At 42.2% G+C, this 24,219-nt stretch overlaps 1 protein-coding gene across 2 annotated transcripts in view; it reads left to right on the top strand.

Annotated features, from left to right (window-relative positions):
- Positions 1-24,219, top strand: part of dmrt1 (doublesex and mab-3 related transcription factor 1) — a 36,048-nt gene that overhangs the window by 10,444 nt on the left and 1,385 nt on the right. The window contains exon 4 of one of the 2 annotated variants that reach the window (XM_006797731.2): positions 4,540-4,714. In XM_006797731.2, coding sequence (XP_006797794.2) covers positions 4,540-4,714 — 175 coding nt within the window. Of the gene's footprint in view, positions 1-4,536; positions 4,715-24,219 lie in introns of both variants that reach the window. The other variant, XM_006797730.3, reaches the window with a different exon arrangement.

Genomic DNA, 24,219 nt, shown 5'->3' with positions numbered 1-24,219 from the left:
CTTATCTGGGTCGTTCAGAGGAGGCACTGCAGGTCTGTGAGCAAACCGCGGCGTATGGCCGTCTTACACGTTTGACACAAGTTGTTACTGATGTCGTGGTGATAATGGTGGCTTTCTCTTCACTCGCCGTTTATTTCAATATTAATATCAGTGCTGTCTGACATGTGCCTTGGTTGGTGGACATCCAGGTGTTCTCCAGATGCAAATAAGGCAAAAGCTGCACACGTGATCTGTCCACTGCTGAAGCAGCCGATGCTGCACGCCTGACCCCACAGGCTGATATTGAGACACATGTGCACGTCCAGTTTGTAGCAGTGGCCACAGAGCTCGTAATATTTTAAAGAAATGCTGCTTTGATGTTAAACTGCGCTTTGCAGTCTTTGCAGTAAAAACTGAGCAGCAGTTTCTTCATTCGCTTACAGGCCTGCAGACTGTTACTGAGGGCTGCTGCTGGCCTGCAGACTGTTACTGAGGGCTGCTGCAGGCCTGCAGACCACACTGTGAATCGTTCCATATTCATGCCCATGTCTCCTTTAACAAACAAACAACCTTTATTTGTCACATACACAATTATACAGAGTACAACATGCAGTGAAATTCTTGTGTCCAAGCTGCAGACAGGCTGCAGACGGGCTGCAGACATAGCTGCGGGGGTTTTGTTTTGTATTTTTGCATGGGGGGTCTAGCCAGGACGTTACTGGATGCCGGGTGGGAATCAAACTTGTGTCTCCCGTTCCGAAGGTGTGTAGTCCTACCACCACACCATCCAGCTTCCTTCCCTCCACTTGAACTGGAGTCGGCTGATTCAGGCACAAGTGTGCAGAAAAAAAGGCGCCTTTGATGTTTCCTGCTCGTCCTTCATGCAGATCATTAAAGATTTGCAATGCAAACAGCAGCACATTTGTACCTGTAATGGCGTTACTGAATTTAGTACAATAATGTGTTAAATTACTGCAAAAAAAAAAAAGTTTCATGCGTGCACGTGGAAAAGATTAAGAAACAGCAGCGCGACCTCTGCACAGACCAGAGCGAGCACCAGTGAGAATGATAGCGCTGCAAACCAGACTGAAGGCAGCCGTAGAGACGCTACTGCAGGTTAATAGGACACTTTATTAGATTCATCAGTAAGATAGTAGAAGGGTATCAGCTGTTACTGCCATCAGCTGATCAGCCTGGAATTAAAGTTAAGCTTGACTTAAGCTTCTTATCACTGAAGGACGTGTTTTTGTTTCTGTTTCCAAAGTTTGATGCTTTAGGTGAGCGTGTTAACTGATGAGGACACACACAGTTTATTTATGGCACATAATCATAAACATTTGAAATGAAAAGCTACACTGTTCACAGAAAAACACAGCAAACTGGAAATAATCTGATAAAGCAGTGGTATTCAGATTACTTCTAAATGTTTTTGAGAACTGTACTAAAGTCTGCTTCATGAAAACGTATCATAACCACGTGGTCGGTGGGAATAACCTGATGATGGTCGCGTGTCTGAAGGACGTCCCAGGCCGCTGGTCATCTGGGTGTTTTGTTGCTTTCATTATTTTAACCGACACATTTTGAACCTGTTTGTGATCATTTCTCCTGACTTCTTCGTTGGTGTTGCTTCCAGCTTCAACTTCCCATTTATCGCTCCATAACTCCCCACAGCTTTGTGAAAGCCTGATTGGTGGCTGGTGGATCCATCTGCTGTCGAAGGTTTATTAATCATCTGTGGGGAAAACATGTTTGAACACCGTTTGTCTCTTTGTGTGAGAACACCAACACTGAGCTAATTTAAAGTCCTGCTTTTTACAAAGTGGCACCAACTATCACATGACCTGATGACAAGTCAGATGATGTGGACGAACAGTTAGCTGCACACTGTAGCATCGTGCTGATAGTTTAAACCCGGGGATGTGCTCGCTGCCTCTGCGTGTAAACATATGGAAAAACTCAGCCTCGGCAGCAACTTTGACAGTTTTGTTTGGTGCTCCGCGCGTCCCTCTTAACCATCAGCGCGGTGCACTTTCAAGACTCCAGTTCCAATCTCTATTGTATTTTTCACGGCCTAATACAGGAGCCGAGTGTAGCTTAAATAACAGTTTATAAAGCTGTCGCAGAAGCGATGGTGTGGACAATACGGGTGACGTATTACAGCCTGACAGAAATCAAATTCCATAAAAATGAAATTGAAAACCCTCAGCGAGGCGGCCGTGCTGCTGAGTAGACAGCTCGTTTTAAAGTTTTCAGAGGACTGAGGAAAGCCGGCTCTGGGTGTTGCTGCCCATTTTGAGAACAAGCCGCAGGCCTGTGAAATCGCACACTGCTAATTTTCTGTCATATATTATTTTACGGCTGTATTTCTTTCTGTCACTCTGAGTTGTTAAAGTGTTGCCTGTGAAAATCTGATGTATGAGATGAAGGATTTTACGGTCAGAATCTGAGAGTGGACTCACACAACAGCGGCGTTTATATTGTATTATAAATATATCCAGTGGTGGTGTTAGCGGGCTCTGATGTTCTGATGAAAGTCATAAAGCCAGTGTAAACCACTTTAACCTCACAGAACTGCAGGAAATAAACTGTATTTTATATAAAACCTTTATTTAAAGTGCAGATCTTAAGATCACGTGACCCCAGTAAGGCGTATAGCCTCTTTTGAACCAACGGCTGGTGTTTGACTGACAGAGCAAAAGTCACAGGAACGAACAGTTCTTTGTTCTTTTGAACAGTTCCCATGAAAATCTCCAGTTTTTTATCAGCATGTCTTTAAGCTCAGTTTTTTTAATTCATCATGTAACTACCAAGATATCAGCTCAGACGGAAACTATTTAAACACCTCAGAAAGAAATCCCCGTGTGTGCAGCTAAGATTTCAGTGTGAGCATTTAAGATCAGGACATTTTTGTCGTGAGCAAAACCAAATGTAGACTGATGTTAATTTTAGCTGTTTGCTAATCTATCATTATTGCATTTATAACAAACACTTAAAAGGAAGCGACAGGAGAAACACCCTTCAACTCTGTTATGAGTGATGTTGTATAGTTTGTCCACCAGAGGGCGCTCTGCAACTTCCCCAATAGCAACAAACATGTTTGGAACCAACAACCAGCTGATCCAAGAGTAAACAAGTAGAAAAATAACTGCACACAACACATGTTACAGATCTGTTTAGGTTTTGTTTGTCTGGAGGAAAAAAAAAAAAAATTAATATTAGCGCTGTTCGATATAACGATATATATCAGATGACATATCATTTTACGCTATCTTTTGTTTTGTGGTGTCACAAAATAAACTGTTTACGGCAATATTTTTTCATCATTTTGATGGTCACTGTAGTTATTATTAATTTCTTAAAGTTCTCTCTTTCTCTTATATTTAATATAACCACACTACAGACAGACAAGCGCCTGTTTTTATGCGTTGTGGTTAGCAACAACGATGGTAACACCATCGGGTGTCTGCTTGTTTATGTACCACATAAACCTTTCACAATAAAGCTCAAGATCCTGTTGAGACTTTTCAAATTAAACTGAATCACGTGAAAGCGCAGGGTTAGGGTTAGGGGTCAGACGATCTCCTCCGTGACGTCTCTCCTGTACAGTACAGAATCGCTGCATAATCGCTAGCAGTGTGACTCTGAAGTGCAGTACTGGATGTCTACGAAATGTTTTGCACCATCAAAAAATAAAATTGGCTACTTGATTTCACCTATCGCTGGTTATTTTTAGAACATAAGACATCTATAGAAATGTAAATCGCCGCTTGATTCATTCATTTGCTTAACTTGTTTTGGACCGTAAACAAGGCGCGAATAGGACACCGGAAACAAAGCTCCACACAGGCGTTTCCGCACCGGAAGTAGCATATGCTAACGTGCACATAGTCTATTATTTACAGATGAGAAGTAAAAAAGAGCCGCCAGGTGCTAAAAAACAAACCTTAGACTCAAACGTTAGAACAGGCTTTTCCCCGCAGCACGCCGTGTAATAAATACTCACAAAGAAAACGGCGGCCGTTACAACTTATGTCTAAAAATGTATCGTTTCATGCTTCGGTTAAAACACTCGACTCCAGCTACATGACGCGCAGCTGGAAACACTTCACGCAAGTCGAGCTGCCCGAGATTCACAGAATTTACAGAAAATGTTACATTTTTGTGATTTATATCGTTATCGGACGATAGAATTCTTATATCGGGATATGAGATTTTGGTCATATCGCACAGCCCTATTTAATATCATATTTAATATCCGATAATTAAAATATTTTTTTTCTAGTCTCGTGTTGTTTCTGTTGTCATCTTGATGGTTTTGTTTCTGCCCAGCAGGGACCCCAACACGAACATTTATCAAGAACTATTTAATCCTCATACCACACCTTCAACCATGGGTCAGCTCCTAAATATGAAGACTGACCTTAATTCAGATCTTTGGTGGATTAAAGAGGACCTCCAGGCCTCCACTTTCTGGACCTTTGCTGTTTATTCGCAGCATGCAGTGTTTGTATGTTTTTAATCTAAAAGTGCCTGTTTTTGTGTTTTACCTGCATAAAGCAGATGCCTCATGGCGATGGCCGCCTGCCCAGCCACAACGTGTCGTCACAGTACCGCATGCACTCCTACTACCCAGCAGCCACCTACCTGACTCAGGGCCTGGGCTCCACCACCTGTGTGCCACCCTTCTTTAGCCTGGATGACAACAATAACAGCTGCTCTGAGACCATGGCAGCCTGTGAGTGACACACAACAACACGGGACACACACTTCTCAGGCTCCATAAACCTTTACCCAGACTATCAACAGTACATCGAAGGGAGGATTGCACTCGAATCCAGAGCGCCATAAAATGTACTTTTTACTTTGACTAAACTTTTTTACTTCCTGCTTCTGATGCAGTTCTGTGAAAGCAGGTCTGACCCGAGCGTTTCTGAAGCCACAAAGTTAAAAACAGTACTGCTCTGTGTCTTTTTGGCATGTTTAAAGATGAAGTCGATTTGATCCCCTGATCTCTGCAGCACATCTCAGACGCTGATCTCTTCTTAACGTAGCTGCTGACGGAGGTGGCTTGGATTTTGTGCCTTTCTCATACCTGTGAATGTGGGCTCATCAGATTGTGTTGCTTCACATGTTCAGCACAGCGTTTTTGGAACTTTGTAAAGACTGCATGTAAGTGCATGATAAGAGAGAAGATCCAGCATAAAGCAGAGGAGATAGAGGGAGGCTGGTCGACTAATAAGGCCAAATGGAAATTAAGGACATTTAAAGGATTTGCTGTTTGATGGTTTTCAGGCAGGATAAGCTTCAGATCAGGATTCTGGCTCTGCAGTGGACGTCGTTATTAGATTTAAATGTGTTCAGAGAGCACACGACATAATCTTAACAACTCTCAGATAAACTTGTTAGTAATAGAGGACTCCAGCATGCAGAGGTTCACATTTGCACGAGCACAGTGGTGCAAAGGCTGGTTTGACTGAGACATTGAGGGTTTGATGCAGTTCTTGAGGTCTGGGTTAATATATGCGATAACTTCTCTTTGTTTGTGTTTTGTCATTGTGGGGTTTGATGTCTTGATTTCTTTGGTGATTTTTATTATTTGTTGTAGTTTCTGTTCCCTCGAAGGATCTCGCACTGTTTTTGCTGTTTTTTTTTGGTGACTTCCTGTTTTAATTTGAAGTGTCTGCCTTCCAGTTTTACTTTTGTATCGTTTGTTTTGTGATTGTTGGTGCTGTTGTTGCGTTGAGTGCTCAGTCTTTGTTCGTTTGTCTTCACACTCCCTGTCTCTCTGAGTTCCTGTGATGGAGCTGCGTCTGAGTCGGTGTTGAAACTCAGGCTGTTGGACGGTCGTCTTATTTTCAATTAGCATAAAAAAATCTCTTTTTTCTCTTTCCTCGTGTGTTTGCCTCTTATAAACCTTTGCAAATTGCAAAGATTCAGTTCTATAAAGCCTTAAATAAAAACAAGTTTACTTTTAACTATTTCTGGCACAGGATAATCCATTTTTCCTTTCTTGCACTTGGCAACAGTGGGAAGGAAAAACTCACTTTTAACAGGAAGACAGCTGGAGTGAAGGAAAGGCACGCAGAGGAGGAGAGCCGGAGATTAATAATAACTAATGATAGGAAATGAATGAAAATGAGTCATAGACGCATCTTGGTTGCAGAGATTTTTAACACTGTGAAAATAACACTTTTCTTACCCTTTGGCTCAGCTCCCTTCATCATCTAAAAACTGGGTTTGTTTTATTTTGAAGGAACTGAAGATGAAGGTTGTGTTGTATGTTATTGCTCACATATAAAGGATATAGGGGAAGAGCATCAACAGTACAACATAAATATCCTTCTTTCAATGAAACGGAGCGCTGACACCACCAGCATCGCAAACCTAAAGACCCCCACATCTCTCCTTGTGTCTGTATTTGTTTATGACTTTCACCTGTCCTTTTCCTGTGGGGGTCCCACGTCAGCCCCCTGCTGTGAATCGCCATGCTCCATTACAAGATAACAACGCTCTCTGTGGGTGGCCCCACAGTTAGTGGCAGAGGATCAGCCTGCCTCAGTCGTTCTTTCACCTTTATTGTGGTTTCTCAGCAGGAAGTGTGTACTTGCATATAAACCTGGAGACGTTTTTTCATTAATCAGATTTTTAGCTTCTAACTTTAAAAATTAAATGAGCTTATGTGTTTTTAAAGATACAGAAACGGCCTTGGTGGCTTCCTGAATGTAATAAAAACAGCACAGCAGATCCCCAAAGACATTAAAGTGGCTCAGTATAGCAGAGGGAGGCACAGAGCAGGGCGCAGTGCACAGAAGAGCTGTCATTTAAAACACTGACTGAAGGTTGATGGTTTATTTGAAATGACAGAGACTGTGAGCACACTGCTAACGTTACAGTTACTTTATGTGTTTAATGTTAGCTGCTGCAAACATTTTGATTCCACATCGACGCTGCGCTGTCTCACACAAAAATGTGCGTTTCAGGGAATCATGAACTCATGCAGCACGAATTCTGGATGCAGGTCTTTGAGCTGTGTAGTTTCCACTTCCTTCTTCTTCTTCTCAGCTGCAAGGACAGACATGAACACTTGTCCCTGCACCTCAGTACAAACACAACAGAAACAACATTGATGGTGTTTTCAGGATTTTAAGTGTTCGTCCTGGTGACATCTGCACTACTCTCTTACAAATCTGATTTTGCTTGAAGCATCTGAGCTGCCACAGGAAACAGAGCCTGCTGATCTCAGCCCAGGAACCTGTTCTCCAACACATCAGGGACATAAAACACTCATTTGAACTGTTGGTTAGCATGCGAGGAAAGAAGGTTGCTAGCCCAGCCTGTTGAATGATATGATTCAATATGTTTTAATGCCTCTTAAATACACAACAGTGTTTGTAGGCACCCTAGTGTTTGATGGCTGGCCTCTCCCTTAGAGATAGGGTGAGAAGTTCAGGGAGGGGCTCAGAGTAGAGCTGCTGCTGCTCCACATCGAAAGGAGGCAGCTGAGGTGGTTTGGGCATCTGACAATGATGCCTCCTGGGCGCCTCCTGGGTGAGGTGTTCCGGGCATGTCCCACCGGGAGGAGGCCCGGGGCAGACCCAGTACACGCTGGAGAGATTATATCTCTCGGCTGGCCTGGGAACGCCTTGGTGTTCCCTCGGATAAGCTGGAGGAGGTGGCTGGGGAGAGGGAGGTCTTGGTTTCTCCGCTTAGGCTGCTGCCCCCGCGACCCGGCCCCGGATAAAGCGTATGAAGATGGATGTTTGTGGGCACGTATCATGTCTGTTAGACTGTGCTCAGTTTTGACTCTGATTAAATTGACTAATAAATTAGTCTCCATCAGATGTTATCGTTTGCTTGTTTAGATCTTCATTTTATTGTAAAAAGGTAAAGTCAGTGCTACAGTAAAGACAAACCGAGAACCTCCCCACGCCGTCTCGTTTCTCATATTTTATTAAATCATGTTTCACTTCAGCCGACCTTCATCAGGTACAAAAACCAGTGTTTTTAAAATGTTCACTCCCATCCACCCGGCAGAATTGGATGTTGAAACACTTGACACGTGTTTGCTGTTAATCAGATGATGGCGCATTATAATAAAAACACAGGAACAGACTCACTAACAGGAAGAAGCCTCTGACAGAAGCAGACTCAGAGGATATCTGCTTCCATCGGTGGGGTGAGTGGGGTCTGCTGTGGGCTAATACTGCAGCTACTGCTGCTCTGATAATGTGGCTCTCAGAAGGAATAACTGAGCGTTTGAAAGGGAGGCCTGTTGGGTGGAGAGTGTTTTTCCTCGACTCAGCTTATTGTCATCATGCTTGCTTAGTTCAGACACAACCAAACTTGGTGTGTGGGTGTGCGCCGCGTCTCCCAGAGCTGGAAGATAAAGCGTGTTTCTGCAGACAAGCTGCGTTTAATATGTCCACTGTTAGATTACTCCTGTGCTTCTGTAAACGGCGGTGTGCATGTGACAGGCCGCGGCCTTGATGTTTGCTGAGGCTCATTCACATCTTATCAGCAAGTTTTTGGACAATGACCATTTTTGTAGCTTTGGCTGTGTGTGCACTGAAACTGCCAAGAAGTGAACACTTTCAGCTTCAACAACTGCATCAACCGTGTCAGGATTATAAACACTTTTATACACAACTCCATCATCAGAGGCTCAGGAAGTGGCAGATAAAAAATGTTTGCTTTTTATCTGCACATGAAAACATGAAAACTTGATGTTGATGGAAGTGAAGTTGGCCGTCGTTAGACTGGAAATAAAGGCTCGTAATAAAACAGATGTGATGTAAGGTGCAGGTGACTGCTGGTCTTCTTTGTTTTGGTGTAAAATCATGTTTCTGATTTGGAGTTTTGCTCATTTGGAGTTCAAATAATGAGGAAGAGAAATCGTTTGTGTCCTGTGACAGTTTGGTTTGGATCTCAGCTCACAGCCGTGGTTCTGGGTCATGCCTTCAGGTGCAGTGGTTACTACTGTGGCCTCACATCAGGAAGGTCCTGATTCCAAATCCGCTGCCCAGCCGAGACCTTTACAGACTTGTACGTCTTCCTCCCACAGTCCAAAGACACGTTAAACTTAGTGGTTGTGAACTGGTCATAGGTGTGACTCGTGTGTTACCCCTGAAACAGACCAGCAACCCCCCCTCGCTCCACGGCAGCTGACATAGGCTCCTGCTTTCTGACAAGCACTCAGGAAAATGGATGGTTGGGTTCATAACTTGCTTTTCTTTAGAGGGATGCACAACAGAAACAGGGTGAAATGTATTTTTACTACAGATCTGATCGACATCATCGTTTGTACCGTGAGCTTAGTGTCAGCTGACGGTCACAGCATCACTGTCGTCGTATTTAAACTGAACAATTCAGTGTAATCAATGAAATTCACTCTTTTCCTAAAGATAACTTTTGGACAAGAACTTTAATTATTATAACAGCAGTCGATTAATCATTAATCAAAGAATGTGTTACTTATAAGACAGAAAGTCCAATAATTGACCTAAAATAACTTGTTTTGCAGTAACCAGAAACAATCCAGCAAGAAAAACTGAAAAAAAGACTCATTTTAAGGTTAATAAGTAATCAATTAATTTTTACATGTATAAATAAATAGTTGAGGTTAATTTTCTTCCATTCACATATTGATTTTGGACGGTTTACTGAATAAACTGAACACTTTGACGACGCCTCTTTGAAATATGACATTTTCACTGATCTAAAGTCAAACAGTCATTTTTAGCTTTTGATAGAGATACAATCTGGTTATAAGTCCTGGTTTCAGAAACGGCGTTGCTGTGACTGAACGTGCGTCTGGTGCATCTCCGGATCAGTCGATGAGGAGGAAATGACTGCGAGCTGGGAGCCTCGCCGCCCTCCCTTCCACCTGGCAGCCGAGCAGCACCCTGTCAGATTTATCTCCCTCCCAGGATAAGGCTAATCATTTGGCCAAATACAGAGATCCAAATAACCTTCAGGAGTGCCACGTTGTCCTTTCCCCTCCCCTCCTCGCCGCCTCCTCTTCTTCCTCCACCCCTCCTCGCCCTCCCCCTTCGCAGGCCCCGCTGTCTCCGCAAAATTGCCTTCTGGAGTTAGTGAGCGGGAACAGTTAAGATTTACAAACAATGATGAAGCTTGTCATGCGTCTTTCTCCATCCGTCACGGCGGTCCGGGCGGAGCTGTGGGTAGAGCCGTCCCGGTGTTCTTCATAAAAGCCAGCTCTGTGTGAAATACGCCCCCGGCCGGCCTGTTTACTGCCCCGCGCTCGTCAGCAGCCCCGCCGCCGTAAATCGCCGAGCGGGAGGTGACAGTGCAGTCCATCAAACTCCCACCCCACTTCGCTGCCCTCCCAACATCTCACCTCGCGCTACCCCCACCCCTCATCACTCCATATAGACACACACAAACCGCAAACACCCGCCCCGCTTCCTCGCTAAGATCTATCCGAGGAGGCTCAGATGAGCTGCCCGAAAAGAGTTATGGCGGTTTCGGTCTTACGGGAGACAGCCGCGCGCCCGGTCCGTCGCTGTTTATGTTCTTTCTTTTTTGTCCTTGTGTAGACTTTTTCAGAATTCACGAGAGCCCAAAGTTTGCGAGCCGTCAGCAACTTTCCTTCCTCCTCCTCTGACTCAGTTTTTCGCCCGTCTGACTGCACGTTTGTCTGCTTTTGTTATATTGGTGTCAGCGCGGCGTGCAGTCATTTAAATGCAAATCAGATTGTTGAGCTATTGCAGATGTTAATCCTGCTAATCGATAGACCTGTGTAAGCCCATTAAGTTAGAAATCCATTACTATCTTTCTAGATGATATTCTATTGATTTCTCTTGCTTCGGTCTACGCTGTACTGTACGCCAGCGTGAGTTACTGCGTATAAAGTCTGTCGTTTCGGGCGTTGCCCTCCTCCTCGCGCACCCCCACAGTAACAGGCGGGGAAACAAACGGCGGGGAGATTGGCGTTAGTAAGTTTCTTTGTGTCGTGTGTAAAATGGGCTTTACCTGCTTTCAGATCAGATTTCTTTACACTCACATACAAAAAGAGTTAAGAACACACACACACACACACACACACACACACACACACACACACACACACACACACACACACTCGGGCCGCACTCATTCCCGAGATGTCGGCAGGGCCTCTCGCTCTTTTGGATTTATTAAACCTGAAACAAATGGGTACCTGAAACCCAGGAGGTGACCTTTTCAGAGGGAGTGCTGTTTCATGTCATGTAGCAGCCAGAGTTCATTTCCTTGGTCACTGACAGGCTGACAGCATCGCTCAGCTCCGTGTTGTTTCATCGGCTCAAAAACAAACGGTTGCTGCAGGAAGCAGAAGTTTTGTATTGATTATGGAGCTTAAAGCTCTGATTTCTGTGACACACAGGAAAAAGCCGGCTGTTGTTTAGTAAATAAAAACAGGGACATCCTGTGATTGTAGCTTCAGATTAAAATATGTGAGTTTTCCTTATTTTGTCCTTTTGCTCTAAATGCTGTAATTCAGTCCATGGTCTCCACACATGGATCTTTATGATGTCACTGGGAGTGGATGTCCCTATTGGATGTCTGCAGGTGCACTTGGGCTCCTTACAGAGTCAAAAAGACGGACGTATTTTCCTGGTTCAAAAGCCGAAGCCAACATGGAGATGCCTTAAACCTGTATTCTTTCTATCAGCCACCAGGGGGCGATCGTTGTGGTAACAAATACAGAGGAAAACTTGCCTCTTTTTGCGTATGCTCATTGGCTACATATGTTCACCTGAACAATAGAAACGCAGCCTACAGTTCAACCACACAATGAATGAAAACTCTGAAATGGGACGAGGGCTGCGTCACGCCTCTGTCATCTTCACTGGGGACAGATTGGTTAACAATGCTGGAGTTTTTTCATTTTTCAAGTGTTTGCTTTGTTAAAAATGCACTCATCAGTAAGGTGCTCGACAGGATTGGACAGGAAAAAGAAAAGATGCAACTGTTCAGTAATTACCAGCTTTAAAAAACAGAAAACACACTTTTAAAAACAAATTAAAATTTTAGTAACCCTGGTTATTAATTGGGTCACCTCTTCGAATATAAACACGTTGCGATCTTTGCAGTTTTTCAGAATACGTTTTGTTTCTGTTTGTTCCTGAGAGTCCTGCAGTGTTCCCGTCATCAGCGTCTGACTGAGTGGCCGTTGCTCACAGAAAAGTCCTGCGTGTCCTGTCAGGTTGTCTTCCACACTGTGCTGCAGTGCTAAGTGCCCTGATAGCCCGCGGGGCTGTGGACGGGCTAAATACCGGCGTAATTGTCTGCTCGGGGCACAAGCACCGCTGTAATGCGTTGTACAACCACCATTAACACAGGCCTGGGGCTGTGGAGACATTAAATGGCCAGGGCTGTGTAGTTTATGTCCTCTTCCCCTCACTCTCTATTTCTCTTTCCCTCTTACACACACACACACACACACACACACACACACACACACACACATTGTCCTGCTCTGAGGGGCTTAAAAGGAAATGAAATGTGATCCTATTGGCTGCTGTTTCATCTTTGATTTTCTTTGATGTGCTGCAGATATCAGGATGTTTGGATCAGCTTTAGTTTGTATCTATAGTTCAGGAAGTTTATTAGCAGCAGCATCTCGACCCGGTGAGCAAACAGAACAATCAGACTGTGAAGTGTTTCTGAGCCACAGTTACATAATGAGACCTAAATGTCTGACACTCAGAAAATACACTTTTGCATTTTTGTCATGTTTTCTCTTGTACTTTCACTTATATCGTCTGAGATCTTAAAGCTTTAGACATTTAACTCTAAAAGTGATTAAAAGTCCTGATGTTCTCGTTCGGTTGCCTTGGGTTTTTTTCATGAATGAAAAACCTGGTGCTCTGTAGGGGTGGGGGAAAAATGGATACTTTGCAGCATGGTGATATTTTGTTTGCTAATAATGTATGGATACAGGGACAGCAGAAATCGATATTTTGTTACAAAAAAGGTTTTTGTGCTCTGACTTCAGAGCATGTTGATCCTTTTTCTGAATCCTGACATTCCTTCACTGTCCAAATGTGTTTAATAAACATGACAGTTTACTTATTTTAATTTAAGACATGTTTTATTTTAATTAAGTTTAAAACTGTTTTATTTAATGTAAAATTATATTTTGTTTTCATTTACTTTCAAATTCTTCAGTTGCTGAAGGGGCTGCATAGTTTTCATAAACTGCATAGTTCAGAATAGCTATAATTGTACCAGATGGTTGATTCAGTTAAGTTGGACTAGACTGTAATACAAACCGTTCAGTTTGTCAACAATCAAACTGAAATGAGAGAAAGACTGAGTGTGAGACTTTGATATTAGAGAAAATGAATATTGATAAAGTTTACCTTTATGTACAGAATCTGAATATCGCAAAATATTTTTAAAAAATTGCAATAATATCGTATCGTGTGATGTATGGTGATTCCCACCTCTAGTGCTCTGATAGGAAGAATAGGAAGCTGATATTCACATTTGTGATGTATGTATATGTTTAGGACTGGTATTTATATTTTTGTATAATTATATCCTAATTAACATTAATAATAAGAATAGCCTTTTTAATGAAGTCTTGTATTATGGTGGCATTTCAGGTTCTTAAACACTGAAAAATGACTTTTAAACATCGTCTCCTAATCTAGATTCTAACCTGCCTGGTTCCACGCAGCTAATCTCAAAATGCAAATATGACTTATGTCGAAATGTTCTCCGGATATAAACGACTTCTTGGCTGTTGTTTCCTACTATGCTGCGTTCCCACTTAATGGCGCTCGTGTAGTCTCTTTCCTCGCGTTGTTTTGAGCATCAGCAGCGGCTGACAAATGACGCGGCCGTGGCAGCTCCCCGAAACAGCCGAGCGACTCGGATAAACACATTTGGCAGCTTTAGCACCCGTGAGAGGCGTCCTCCTATCCACAGCAATATATTTCACTCTTCCTGTGTCCTTTACTTTGGCATTTTTCTTACCCTGTCGACTCACAATGAATCTCTTGTTTAAAATGTAATGATAGAGAAGTCCTGCAAATATCGATCGGCCACCTCAGCTCATTATTGCATATCCATAACTCTTCGATGGATCATGTCAGGCAGCCCGGCGATGGACTGACGGGCCATTTTGTGAGCTGATGGGGCACAGTAGCCGAAATGGAGATTTAGCATAGGGACGAGGGCTGCGTCACGCCTCCGTGGCAGTCATCTTCACTGGGGACAGATTGGTTAACAATGCCGGAGCAAAGGTTTCTCTCTGCTTAATTAGCCTTTGACCCCGACAGTCTCCGTGGCCTCGACTCGGTTTGGTTCCAAAACAAACCAATAATGAGCCTTTAAGTGTTTTCTGATCCTCTGCATCCCTTTGAACAATTATCTTAACAGCTATTTATTAACAAGGTGAGAGTGATAAATGTATTTAACGGTCAAGAAAACAAATAGTCCTGATTCATGAAAATGCAAAAGTTATTATTGACTCTGAAGATGTTTGATGTGAAATAGCAGTAGCAGTGACAGACTGTCAGCAGCAGTCACAGTGCAGAGCGAGGTGTGGTTTGTTTCAGCAGTGCTGGCTCTGTTTGTACACACATATATATGTGGGGGGGCCTTTGTGTGGGCTCAAAGCTCGTTGTTCTCTCAGAAACGTCTTTGTGTTGTGAGAAAAAGAACAAATATAATCAAACAACCAAAACAAAGAGCAGTCTGTCCTTAGGCTCTGTTAGCTTCAGTGTTCTGGTTTCCCTTCGATGTTGTGTCTTTTTGTTGCGACTGCTTCCACAGCAGGACAGTGAGGCTTTGAAACACGCTTCATTTGGACTAATTCTTCAGACTTTGTGGGAAAAAAATCTCTCAAAGTAAAAAGAAAAGAGAAAAATTATTTTTGTCTCACTTCAGATGTGGATTTCTTTCCATAATCTGGATTAGTAGCTGTAAGAGCCAATTAAAGGTTAATTTTATTGGTACTGGTAAAATGATTAGAGGAGAAATATACATGTTTGATGTTAAGAATATAATTTCTAGTTAATTTCAAAATACTGTTTTGTTAAAGGTATAGAATATAGAAGTGCGACATTCTAATGCGCTTTTCAGTATTTTGGGCTTCCGGCACACTGTAATTACGTAGTTGGGGAGTCGGATAAGCTGGAAGCAACACAGTTTTTTGACCGAGTCTTGCCATGTAAATGAAAAGTTTCAATAAACATCCTTTTGCAAGAAAAGTACCTGGACTTGCTCACGTTTCAAATGCATGTTGCCGGACTGACTCCTAAAGGTGGTACAGAAGAGTGAAATAGAGACGGAGTGCCGCTACTACAGTCGTTTATAAACTTGATAAGTTAAATAATTACCTTAGGGGTTATTAAAGTACTCTAATTCTGAAGTCTAAATAAGTGGGAAGCCATAGTGGGCATTTAGTCTGTTGCTTGGCATAATATTAATTGAAACGTTCAATGAAATGCGTGAAATTATGACTGACGCATAAATTCTGTCAGGTTTAAAGGCTCCAAAAACATTTAAGATGATTTCTTTTGATCAGCTGTAATACAAACAGTAATATGGATTATGTGAAGTCAAAGAAATGAAACAAGCATTTTTTAAATAAACTGATACATTATAGACTGTTAGATTAAAATGATTGTCCAGCCTGCAGCGTTAGGGCTCCTACAGAAAAGTCAGGTGGTTTAAAGCCGAGGGTGAAGGTCTGCACTGTGAACATCAGCTGAGTGTCATGAGCCTCCACTGTTCACTGCTCAGTATTTAAAGCCCGCCTGCCTGACTGCTCTTTGACTGAGTTTTCCGGGCCATTAAGTCCTGCTGCTCGCCTGATGATGAGGAGCCGAGCGCCCATACGGGGAGCGTCCATCCCTACACGGGCTGTCCTCAGTTGGACACACACGGGACCCTCTCAAACTGGCCAGGCGCTTTTTTTAAGCTGCAGCTCGTATCTTTTTAATGGGAGCCATTTAATCCCAGGTCAACCTTGTCATGTGACAGGCAACTCTTCATTCGTAAGATTGAATTTTTGCTGCCTTGATAACAGCCTCCACTAAGTGTTGCTGTCCCTGGACAGAAAGCGTTTTCAGGCAGCCGACAGTAGCGGGGAACTTGCAGCTTGCAGACACTGAACAGTGTCTCCTTTGCAGTTAAAAGTTACGAAAGTGAGAGCCAAAGTATCAAGGCTGAGTCGTCTGCTGCAGAGACAAGAGTTTGAGTCTAGTCGAGTTATAAGTCATGCAGCTGTTCTCTCTTAATATATCATTAATGTGTTCTTGTCTGTTATTCTAAATTAGGATTAAGACAAGGTTGATTTTTCAGTTTGTTTGTTTTGGTTCATGTCTATTTCTATCATAATTTATGCAGAGGTAACCTCCCCTGGTGTTTCTGTTATTGCTCTCTCTGTCTCACACTGTCTGTGTTCTTTGCTCCCTTCTGTTTCCTTGTGCATAATGTATGTTAATTAGGGCTGAGGCATATTATACTGTTCACGGTAATGTTAGGCAACGATAAGAAAGTGAAATATCGCGATAGAATATGGGTAAAACGCGCATGTGCAGTGCCTTTGTTTTCATACGCACATGGCCGATTGTTGAGTGAAACGGATGAAACAGAATTGGTTTGTGAAAATGCTGCAACTTCAGTGATGTGGAACTGGTTTGGTGTTTGTCCGTCAGATACACAACAAAGCACATTTTTTGTAGAACATGCTAGCGGGCCGTCGTTATTGCCGTATTTGTCGGACTAAGGTGGTCGTAAATCTGGGAGTAATCTGGGTCCCAAACTCCGCCCCTAAAGGTCCCAAAGTCAAACGAACACTGCAGCATCACTGAGAGTTAAAAACTGTCTAAATTCTTTCATCTTTCATAAAACGATCAGCGTTGCTGCTTTACCAGGTGTAACAATTAAGTTTAACATCCAGGCATCCATGAAAACAGAATTTATTACATTTAACGGAGGTAGAAGTTAGCAGGAAGGTAGCAGGAAGTTAGCGGAAGTTAGCTCGCTAGTTTCGCTAGTTACCTCAGCATGATATAGCATGTTCTGACTGAGAGATTTCTGAAAAAATTCAAACATACAGCTCTGCTAACACTTTCAACATGAATGAAGACAGGAAACTAGACAGCAGTGACGTTTGTAAAGTTACTGAAGTTGGGCTACGTGATCGCTAGCGACACAGCTATGTTAGCATAGCATAAACAGTGAAGCTGGAGGATGAACGCTAACACTTTTCCACTCGATAAAAGTTAACGTGAAGGTTCCTGATGGTTAGAGACAAATACAGTCGCATGGCAGGATGCTGTAAACGGACCAAACTTCAGTCAGGAGAACAACTGAGATAATCCATCCACAATACGAGGTTAGTGATTAATATACTGCAACAACACGGGAATAGAGCCGCTGTGATAGAATACAGCATTAATGAATCAATGGTATGGAAGTGGAGGAAGCAAGTTTGATTTATCTGACTGCTTTGTTTCACTTAATGTGCCTTATAATCCCGTGCACCTTATGGTCTGAAAAATACGTATTTGACTTTTTTATTTGGCACACTGCAGTTTAATGTTGCAAAGCAGCTCTTTTTAACTTCAATGGATATTATACGTGGTTATGCTCAGGATATGTCAGCCCATTTCTACTGGAAATGCCTTTTGGTTAAACTTTCAGTAAGGATTTTGCATTTGCACTGTTACATTTGTATACAGCTTCAATGCACATAAAAAAACAGCTGCTTGTTTAAGTGAAAATAAATGGATGGTGTGTTTTCGCGCTAGTAAAGTTGTGGAGTTGTATTTTGTCTCACATCAATTATATCGTCAGTTATATCGTTATCGCAAATTTTCTAATATATGATAAATATATTAGTGAGAAATATTTTTGGCCATATCGCCCTGCTCTAATGTTAATGATGTTGTTGCTGTTTGTCCAAGCTAAGCTGGACATTTAATTCTGGACTTTCCACCAACATGTTCTGGATTTGGGTTCTTTACATACTCCACACACAATGTCAAATTAGTTTTCCAAGAAAGCCCAATGTTAGAACTGCTAACACGATACATGATTATTAATCCTACAGAACCGGGCTAGTTCAGCTGGTTACTTTCCATCCGACTCGCTAACAACTACCCATCAAACAGAGGCAGAGACGCTGTGATGTGATGACATCTTAGAATCAGCTGTTAGCTGCTGTTGCACAAACATTACTACAGACAGCAATGCAGCATCTATCCTTTCTCTTCCGCTTATCATTGTCAGGGTAGCAGTGACCAATGCAGGGAACATATAGTCAGGTAATTGCACACATCACAAACTTACATTAAACCATTGCCTTTTAAAAGAAATTAGTAAAAAATACAGAAATGTTTGAGATTCACTGACCTAAAGGCTCACAAAGCTGTTAGCAGGTTTCAGAGGCCCAGTTAGATGAATTATTTTCTTTGTTAATGAGCGATAAGATCGGCCTCGTTGATGTGAAATGATCTCTGCAAATTTAGATCCTGTGCTAAGTAGGTATTTATTTCAGATACATAAACTCCCCTCACAATCAGTACAGTTGAAGGCAGAGCTAAGCATGCACATACAGGGTGTGTGTGTTTACTTAAGTGTTATCTACCCACATGACCCTTGTGTACAGGAGATGAGTGTGGAGCATGAAACCCACAGAGCGAGCTTATCCTCGGAGGATCAGACTGAATTACCATCTCCTCTCACATCTGGGCTTTTGTTCCCTGCTTTGGCAGCAGCAGAAGTGATTGTACCTCCATTCACACCCTCCCTCCCTCTCTTAGCAGGACAAGTGGGAGGTTAAAAAAGCTTCCTTTTGTTAATCCACACAAAGACTGTTTAATAGTTTGGAAATCTTATATAGAGTGCTGAGTGAGTGAGAAAAGGGCACAAGTTCATTCCAGAGAATGAACTCTGAGCTTCACAGGCAGTTTGTTACAGCCTGGAGGGGAACTTTGGACAGATTTGATATTCTTAGTTGTTACTATCAGACATGTAGATGAAAGTTACAGCTTAAAGTTCTCTGGAGGCCACGCATGAAATATATAACATGAAAATTATCTGTATCCATGGATACTGTGACATCACCCATTAGTTTGTTTTCTTCACCCATGTTTGTTTTTTTTGGCACCTCATTAAATTCCCATATCAGCTAATGCTGGCGAGCTGGTTTGGTTAACAAGCATCCATCCAGTCGGCAAACGTCAGTGACTTGACGCGATGATAGATGATCACTGGAGATGCAAAGTGGGCGGGGCCAGGTTAAACTTTTCCAACTTTGAGGTCAGAAAATGAAGCAACTTTGAACGAGAGTGAAGGGTTCTGTTGATTGAATATGACATGCTGGATAATACATTGTTACCTAGGAAACCGGAGTCATCTGCCTGTCTTCAACTTATAGATTTTATGTATTAAGCTTTTATCAACCCCCCTATTTAAGAAGGGGGGGCTGGAGAGTGTGCACCATCCACAGGGGGCTCGCACTCCTCAGCCTCCCCAGCTCTGTGCCTGGGACACTGGAGAGGAGAGTCTGTCTGTTAGTCAAGCCTCCGATTCAGGACGATGTTCAGTCGTGGAATGCTGGACCAACTCTTCATCCTCTCCAGAATATTCGAGAGTCGTGGGAGGTTGCTCAACCACTCAACACGTGTTTTGTGCACTTGGAGAACGCATTCAATTGCGTCCCTCGAGGTATCCCTTGGGGGGTGCTTCAGAGGTATGAGGTGTCTGGTTTGTAAAAGTTGGTTGTTTGACTTCACCAGCGCTGCTCTGTGTCACATATTCACATATTATGGACAGAATATCTTGGATTAACCAGGTGGTGGGTTTGTGTTTGATTCGACTTGGGATTTCATGTTTGCTCTTTGCAGACGATGTGGTTCTGTTGGCTTTATTGGATGTAATCTCCGGGTCGCTTTGCAGCTGAGTGTGAAGCGGCGGGAGTTAGAATGATCACCTCGAGGTCTGAGGCCGTGGTTCGTGGAGTGGCCACTCCGAGTGAGGGAACAGTTACCCAAGGTGGAGGAGTTTAAGTATCTCAGGGTCCTGTTTACAAGTGAGAGGAGAGTGGAAACGGAGATTGACAGATGGTTTTTGGCAGTGGGGCATCACGAAGGCTGTATTGATCTTTTCTTTTGAAGAGAGAGCTGAGCTTAAAAGCAAAGCTTTGGATTTTAGCGGTCAGTCTATGTTCCTATGTTCCCTCGCCTAAGCTCACGAGCGCTGGGTAGTGACCAAATAATGAGTTTGCAGATAGAAATGACCTTCGTTTGAGGAGTGCCTGACTCTTCTGTAGAAATGTGGTGAGGAGCTCGGTCATTGAAGAGGGACTAAGAGTAGAGCCAGTTGAGGTGGTTCAGTAATCTGACTGGGATGCCCCCTGGACGCCTCTTAACCCTTTAAGACCTACCATAGAACCAAGTCCGCCAGAGCTTATATTATATTTTTAATGCTGTGGAGCCATTTTTGGGAGCATTTCAAGTTGCTATACATCAATACAACCATTACAGCCCAAATTTTAATAATATGTCTGCATTAAGTGCATAGTAATTACATAAATTGAAAAAAAGTGCAATAAACTACAAAAAAATTGAAAATCGTTTTTGTTTTTTTAACATATATTTCTAGTTAGAGAAATTTAAGAGGCTTATCCCTCAAAACTGTAAATACAAAAAAGTTGCACAAAATAGTTTCCCACCACAGGAAATTTATTTTGAGTGTCTTCATAGTTTTATTTTTGAAATACACCAATTTTTATATACTGCAGGAAAAACGAAAATAAATATTATAATGCAAATTTGCAAAAAAGCAGCATATGCATCAAAATAAACTATTTCCAGCAGTGCAATATGAGTCCTAAGCATCCCAGAAACGACACAGAAAGTCATAAAGTCAAAGATAACTTTTAAAAACACCAGTATAGGCTCATGAGGCCCTGATGGTAAAAAACTACATTTCCGCGAAAATGACGTCACTTCTGGTTTTGGGCAGGTCATGGCGGACATGCGATAGTTCACGCTGATGGACGTAGGAAGTGTTACAAACAGCTGATCGGATCGGCAAAGTGTGTTTCTGGAATATTATGTTTGTGTTGCTGCAAGTGCTTTTTCTGCAGTTTTTGCAAAGCTATATGTGGAAGGAACTCCGACCGATTTTAAAGGGTTAAGTGAGGTATTCTGGCCATGACCTGCGGGGGAGGTCTCAGGACAGACCTGGGGTTTTGATTTAATTTTTAAAAATTTTCTATTTAATTAGGCACGTCTGATCTATTTAGTTTTGTGATTTTGTATTTAATTTGACTGCTGTAACACGTTTCCACACACACACTTCCAAATATTTAGCATAGACAAGATAAAGAATATGTTTAATTTAATTAGTGTCATTAACAGGCGTGATGTGGCTAATTGAGAACACGGCTTCCTGCTGTTGCAGCGGCCCGACATTAATCTGTATTAAACAGGAGAGCCGAGGACAGTCGGATGCAGTTGGGAACATGTGTACTACAGTGTGTCGTGATTTAACGTCCCCACTGAAACTAACGCGTCCGGTTGCTTTCGGCCTTTAATTACACCATAGATTTCCTGCTGATGAACAGGCGGCGAATTAACAGTGAGAAGGCTAATTCACAGCCGCTCTCCCCCCCACTCGCTGTTATTGCCACACAAGTGGGCCGCTGAGGGATGGAGGGGAAAAAAGAGAAAGAGCTGAGTGCACTTAGCTACACAAACATTAGTATTAACGATCGGGCTGCCAGTTCACAACTGGTGACAAACTGCAGACGGGCAGAAACTGGAAACCAATCAGGAAGTTAATGAGGAGAAAAATTACTCCTCTTCTCTCCTCCCACCACTGCTGAGGAGAACACACACACACACACACACACACACACACACACACACACACACACACACACACACACACACACACACTAGTGCAGGGAGGTTTTATACTTTTTTAAGCTGTGAATTCAGTAGACTTGTGTAATCTGATTACCTGTGTACATTTCTCATAGTTTTATTGTATTTTGGGAGCTGATGAACCTTCTACTCGTTTTCTCTCCTGTAAACTCGACCCTCAGATTAACACGTGTGGAGCATCTTGATTAAACAGCTGATTATTTTCTTGGTTTTATTAATAAATAACAAATAAAAAATAACAAAATATTTTAATGTACCTTAAAGTAATTTTTTGTTAATTATCTTAACATTAATTATTTATTAATTTCTTACTTTATATATTAATTACATGTTATTAAATTAAAAAGGCTGATTTTGTTTCCTATTTGTATTTTTTGGCATTTATACAAAAAAGTTACTAATACTATTGTAAAAACGGTATTTAAATATTTATTGAGTAATTCTGTGACTCCTGATCAAAAGGCTGTTTGATCTGGAAAACTTAAACTTTTATCCTGTTAAATTAACACTTTCTATTCATTTTACAGAGATGAATGATTACGTTTGTTGCCACATTAATATTATTGTTTTATTAGTAGCCATAGCTTGTTCGATTTCAATTCAGTTCAATTTTATTTATACAACACCAAATCACAACAACAGTCGCCTATAAAATAAAATACATAAAATTGTATATTTATACGATAATAGATACAGAGAAAAACCCAACAATCATATGACCCCCTATGAGCAGCACTTTGGCGACAGTGGGAAGGAAAAACTCCCTTTTAACAGGAAGAAACCTCCAGCAGAACCAGGCTCAGGGAGGGGCGGGGCCATCTGCTGTGATTGGTTGGGGTGAGAGAAGGAAGACAGGATAAAGACATGCTGTGGAAGAGAGACAGAGGTTAATAACAGATATGATTCAATACAGAGAGGTCTGTTAACACATAGTGAGTGAGAAAGGTGACTGGAAAGGAAAAACCCAATGCATCATGGGAATCCCCCGGCAGCCTACGTCTATTGCAGCATAACTAAGGGAGGATTCAGGGTCACCTGGTCCAGCCCTAACTATATGCTTTAGCAAAAAGGAAAGTTTGAAGCCTAATCTTGAAAGTAGAGATAGTGTCTGTCTCCCGAATCCAAACTGGAAGCTGGTTCCACAGAAGAGGGGCCTGAAAACTGAAGGCTCTCCCTCCCATTCTACTTTTAATTTCTACTTTGAAATACTCTTACTGTTAATAGTTGAAGTTTATGTGTGTGCTTACATGTATTTAGTACGTCCATGTTGTTGAAATGGGAACTTTTACTGACCTCAGTGTCAGTAAAAGTGTCCAGTGTTCATCTGCTAGTGGTGGGAGGAGCCTGGCTCTCTGCAGGTGTGAAGTTGTGTGTGAGCTGGATGATGTGACGATTTCCTTTCCCACTGCATGTACTGATTTATTTTTATTTGAATTATAATTAAAGTTTTGGAAATCAGCTGTACAAGTTTTTAAAAATGTACGTTAAGTTAATAAGTGATTATAATGATTTGGTATAATAACTGTCTTCTGTATGTTTCCCTCCCTGCACCCCAACCAATCACAGCAGATGACCCCGCCCCTCCCTGAGCCTGGTTCTGCCGGAGGTTTCTTCCTGTTAAAAGGGAGTTTTTCCTTCCCACTGTCGCCAAAGTGCTGCTCATAGGGGGTCATATGATTGTTGGGGCTTCTCGATGGCTTCTTACAATATAAATCACATTGAGGCGACTGTTGTAATTTGGTGCTCTATAAATAAAATTGAGTTAATGTAGTTTATACTACTGCTCAGTTACATCACACACAACAAAAGCTGAGCACCAAAACTGTCAGCAGTTCTTTTATTCATCGTCTCCGAGCTCGAACAGTTAAAAGTTTAACTACACGAAACATTTCAGAAACAGTTACCTGAGTAGTAAAGGTCATAACCAAACCAAACCAGTGAAAATGATCATTGTTAATAACTGAGCCTGAGGTCTGCTGTTAGTGCTGCAGCTGCAGAGCGAGCGGTGCACATCGCTCCGCTCTTAACTGTAAAAACTGTAATGCTTTTGTTTTGTGGTCACTGTCTTCTCTTTTTGCTCGCTGATTCAATTTGCTGTAAATCCCAGGCTTTGCCAGGAATCATTTCACCGTGCGCTCGTATTTATATGGAGGCTAACAGAGAGCAGCGTTTATTCTGCAGAGCTGATGATTACTGTCCCGTTTGGTCTGTCTCACTGTAGTATTTCTGTTGTCCTTCTCGTTTACTCGCCTTACAGCACGGAGACATGTTTATTTTATATGTGCGCCGTCCTGTCTGCCTACACGACGTAATAGGAATCTAT

This window comes from Neolamprologus brichardi, chromosome 12, assembly GCF_056152115.1.
Source record: "Neolamprologus brichardi isolate AB-2024 chromosome 12, ASM5615211v1, whole genome shotgun sequence".
Lineage (NCBI taxonomy): Eukaryota > Metazoa > Chordata > Actinopteri > Cichliformes > Cichlidae > Neolamprologus > Neolamprologus brichardi.
Note: the sequence above shows the minus strand (reverse complement) of the source record. Positions and strands in the feature narration are given on the sequence as shown.